This window comes from Fragaria vesca, linkage group LG3 (genome assembly GCF_000184155.1).
Source record: "Fragaria vesca subsp. vesca linkage group LG3, FraVesHawaii_1.0, whole genome shotgun sequence".
NCBI lineage: Eukaryota > Viridiplantae > Streptophyta > Magnoliopsida > Rosales > Rosaceae > Fragaria > Fragaria vesca.
The window spans coordinates 3,814,953-3,819,977 of record NC_020493.1 but is presented as its reverse complement, the minus strand read 5'-3'; the positions used below and the strand labels follow the sequence as shown (position 1 = coordinate 3,819,977).

General features: G+C 38.6%; 1 protein-coding gene across 1 annotated transcript in view; it reads right to left on the bottom strand.

Annotated features, from left to right (window-relative positions):
- Window positions 1-208: 208 nt before the first annotated feature.
- Window positions 209-5,025, bottom strand: part of LOC101312038 — a 25,868-nt gene continuing 21,051 nt past the window's right edge. The window contains exons 9-15 of the mRNA XM_004295334.1: window positions 2,127-3,370; window positions 1,929-2,036; window positions 1,626-1,828; window positions 1,308-1,518; window positions 843-1,080; window positions 604-751; window positions 209-511 (exon numbers count right to left, since the gene is read on the bottom strand). Of these exons, the coding sequence (XP_004295382.1) occupies window positions 209-511; window positions 604-751; window positions 843-1,080; window positions 1,308-1,518; window positions 1,626-1,828; window positions 1,929-2,036; window positions 2,127-3,370 (2,455 nt within the window). The remainder of the gene's footprint in view (window positions 512-603; window positions 752-842; window positions 1,081-1,307; window positions 1,519-1,625; window positions 1,829-1,928; window positions 2,037-2,126; window positions 3,371-5,025) is intronic.

The window sequence follows — 5,025 nt, the reverse complement described above, 5'->3', positions numbered from 1 at the left end:
CAACTATTCATAAGCATAAAGTGAAATGTAAAAAATAAAGACATATAAAAGCATGTAGACTCATTAAATACATTCGAATATTGAGTATATAAATGGAGATTATGCTACAAACAGTTTACTAACGTTTATCGTCCTTCGACTTCAAGTAAGATATACAAGGTGTTTTTGTATGTAATCTTTTCTTCTCTTCTTTGAAAAAGAAAAACGTTTATCGTCCTTCAATCACGGTAATAGTAGCTTCATTTGTGGAGGAATTAGTGTTTTCACAATGTGGTTGAGAAGGAAGAACCGAGTTTTCTATAGTGAATACAGGCCTCATAGGCTGCGGACCCTCCGTCTCACTACTTAGCATAAAAGCAACATCTGCCATAGTAGGTCTATCCGAAGCACTGTCTTGCACACACAGAAGCCCTATCTGCATGCATTTCAGTACTTCATATGAAGAATATGAACTACTCAATACATCAGATACAAACTCAAGTCCGCTGCCTTCATTCCACAACATCCATGCCTGAAAATAAACCATTAACTGTTGTTAAGACTTGTCAAGACCCCAAACATGTAGACGATGATTACATTAGGATTTACAGCCTATGAACTTACATAAGCAAGGAATCCAAGATGTTGGTCATATAAATAGAAGCTGTTGTTCTTGCCGCTAATAATCTCCAGTACCAAGACTCCAAAGCTGTAGACATCAGATTTTTCGGAAAATATCCCACCCATGGCATACTCCGGAGACATATATCCACTGCACAAGTGCAACATTTAACACATTAGTACATGCGTACCTGAAATAAATTTGCTTCTTTTGGTTTCTGGTCTTAAGAACTGATTCTCACCGTGTTCCAACAACCTTCACAGTTTTATCTCGATCCTTTGTTTCTTCAACTATGCGTGCCAATCCGAAATCTGAGATTTTTGGATTCATTTTCTCATCCAAGAGAATGTTACTGACTTTCAAATCTCTGTGTATCACCTTCACATAAGAATCATGATGGAGATAAAGAAGCCCTCTAGCAACACCCTGAATAATATTAAAGCGTGTAGCCCAATCAAGCACTGCTCTCTTCGTCGGATCTAATCAAGCATTCAATGGATTCAGTTTTAGTTCTCATGCAATTCATATTTGACAACAATATTCACAATCACTATAGTTCTAGCCTTAAATTTAACTAGATTTAAAGGCTAGAAGTGTTAACAGATAGAGACATAATACAGGTTCATATCATAATTCATCACAAAAAAAGATGTGTGTAAAGATGTGTAATGTACTGCAGGTAAACTAAAACAATAGTGAAACTAACCAAATAGAAAGGTATCCAGGCTTTTGTTAGGCATGAACTCGTAAATCAGTAACTTCTCATCCTCATTAACACAACACCCCATCATCCTAACAAGGTTTTTGTGTTGAAGATTGGAGATCAACAACATCTCATTCTTGAACTCTTCGACACCTTGTCCGGAGCTACTTGATAGTCTTTTTACTGCTATTTCCTTCCCTTCCGGTAGCATCCCCTACACAATGTCCACAAATTAGTCATTGCATGCATGATGCATAACAATGTATTGAATCTTCTGAGCCGCTATATATGTTTTCCTTAAATTCTTAGCAAAGAAAATACCTTGTAAACTGGGCCAAAGCCTCCTTGCCCGAGTTTGTTTGCGAAGCTGAAGTTGTCTGTGGCGATTAGTATGCTATCAAAATCGTATATCTTTAGCTCCGAGGGATCATGCTTTCCTATATATTCTCGAAGACCGTCTCTATTTTTCTTAAGCATACTAGTCGACTCCAAGGGCGGAGCTTTTACTTCGAGTTCGAGGTGTCCTGTTTTTGCCAATAAAACTCTCAAACACAGAGTTGGAAATTGGAACTCAACAAGAAGCAAGACATGGATAAAGAGGCAGTAAACAATAAATTCTCTTACGCTTTTTGTTAGCACGCCATCGGTGCAAACTGAAGACTATAGCAACCAAAATACTCAAAAAACCAATAGCTGCAAGACTGGCAATCAACCCTATCGGCTTTCCTTCACCTGCAAATTAAGAAAAACCCAAATCTACTTTACAATACAAACGAAAATTAGTGGTTATGTACTAGTTGAGCAAGAGCTATAATCGTTTACCTAGTTCTGAGTGTGCTAAGCGGACATAAAGATCATCTCCAAAAGATGGAAAAAGCTGCATATCTGTAAGGTCTTCGTACCAGACCAAACACCCAATGTTATCAATATACGCATAAGCTAGGCAAGAGCAATTACTCAGGCACTGTGTCGTGCACTGCTCGAACTTGTCTATTGCCAAAGTAGTCAGAAATTTATGAAAATCGGGTACTTTCATTCTTTTCAACTTCAAAAACCCATCACCCTTTCCTTTTGTAGTGTTTGTCTCACAGGACAAACTAGTTCGTCTCACACAACCTCCTGTCCAGTTTCCTTTGCTCCATTCTTCATTTGATTTCGGTACAAAACCTTTTAAACACTTGCATATTGGAGAGCCAGAAGCTTCACACACCCCAAAAGGTCCACATGCGCCATAATCATCGCATAAGTTTTCCGATGACAACCACTGAGGATCCCAGTTTGTGCCACCTTCTGAAAACATGAAGCTCATTCTACCTTCTGAAGATATGTCCATATATGCAAGAACTGTGTCACCTGGAATTTTATCAAAACTGTAAGAGAAATACCTTGTTCCCTTCTTCACATTATCATCAAGACTAAATGGATTAATAGCCAGAGTGTTCATTGTGGGTACTCCAACAAACTTTGATGTATCCCATGGTCCGCTTCTCCAGTGACGAGTCGATCCACTACTCCAAACGGTAAGTTGTGCTGGCAACTCTGCTGACAGTCCTGCCAAGAATAACCCCGGTGATGGATCATGTTCACTTCTCCAAGATTTCAAGAAATTCTTTTTTCCAGAACCACTATCGTAACCCAACGCCATTTTTGGTAGAAGTGAGTCACTAGGATTAGTAAAACTCTCCCACATAACACCTCCCATAACATCTTTGACGACGAAGTTCCCACTATCTAAGAGAGCTGCAGATGAACAGTTAGATATATTGGTAGACCAGACAGAACTTCGTTTCCCATCTACGAGCTCCAGATTCCCATTGCTGCCAATTCTCAACGTAGCCAATGTATCTGTAACTGCAAGAGGATTATCTCTGTTAGCCACCCATACATATTTACGAGGAAATATACTTTTGTGCCACAACCCCACGTACTTATGAGCAGAACTATAAGGTCTGAAAAAGCCTAACTCAAATATTTGGTTAGGGGATACTAGAGTTTGTCCCTCTGCTAAAGGGTGTGAAGGAGTTATGTTATATACTTCGGCGCCATAGTACTGTGACGGAAGCAAACTGAAGATGAACAAGAAAAACAAAGTAACACTACCAAGCTTCATCCGAACTTGAATGCAATTCGCAGAAGAACAATATCACTTATATTCTGTTTCAAAGTGATCGATATATTGCTTAACTGGCTACTGAAAGAACCTAAGCCACAAAGAACTAATCAAGTGTAGACCAGGTATATGATAATGATCTGGCAGTGCTTTCATAGTCTGAAACCAAATTAGAAGTCCAAGTCTTCCATTTCGACTAGATACACGAACTTGTTTGATACTTACTACACTGTGAGTCTGTGGGCACAAGAAACACCGACTAGCAGGGAGTAGCGACTCCAAAGTCCAAGTCTTCTACCCTCGGTTTAATTTGAAGCCAGCAATTCGTTGAACATCTTAAACATACAACACCTTAAATTCTCACACCCTAGCTTGAACGAAAACAAAACAAAAAGAAGAGACCCCATACATGATGATGATATTTGTAAAAAAAAAATGGGATTGACGATTCGTGTCGTGATAGCTACGCTGAAATTAATTTGGAAATTCTGCCCGACAATGAAACTGTTGGAGCCCTTCTAGTGATCGAGGACCTTAAGCTGAAGACTTTTCAATTTATAGTTTAAAATACATATTTTTCTATCACATCTTGGCATCTCATCCGTTCAGTTTTTAGGTCTATATATGTAGATCAGCCCTACAAATTTTCAGCCAAATCGGTTATCGTTAAGGTAACAAACTAGATCAAATTAATGGACAAACCAAATCTGTCAAACATGAACTGTTCAAGTTCATAATTAGTAAATAACACTTATGAATGTCTTAAAGATTTTTAATATGGCTGAAAATTTACAGAAATGATCTACTCATAAATACCTATAAACTGAACAGTCAAGATGTGGATATAAGATCGAAAAGTGGGATAAACCAAAAAGTCATCAACTAGTCATCAACTTAAGAGTTCTTATTAGAAGGGCTTCCATGAAACTGTATGGACTAAACTTATTGATAGAAATACACTTTGGACTGGGACTGATCTGGTGACTGAAAACAAGGCAGAGTAAGTTTCAACGCAATGCTCTGGGTGCCAAATTTCATAAGATTTCTATGTTTCATGAAATAATTGAAAACTTGGGAGCCCTAGCTCATTACTATTACTATATATTTCTATATATATTAAAGCAAAACGCAGGTAGTACTGTTCATTCCACGCGCAGATAGACGCTCTTGCCCTTTGTTGGAGATTATTTACGATCCTGCCATTAGTCTCCATCTGTCGATGGCCTGTTACACCATCTGTGCGGTGTGATACGTGGCTTCCTTATCCGTCTCCACGAAATTGTCGGTCTACTTCTGCATCTTCTTTAACCCAGCATCTCTTTGTTTATTGGAGGTTCTCTTTGTTCGTTACCCAAAAGACTGCCTCCGCTCTTGCATCGTTTAGTTCTCTTCGTTGTCTTGAAAGGTGAGGAGAACGTTGGTTCTTCCCAGAATTTTTTATCTTTTATAATTTGTATTTTTCGGGTTTCAAATAGGAGGTGCTCTTGGTGTTTTTGGTTTTTTGGTTGCTCCTTCTTTGCTTTATCTTGCGTGTTTTTGTTGGTATTTTCACAGGTAGAGGTGATATCGAGATCAAGTGTGCCTCTGGGTTTCTTCTGGTAGGTAGGTTAT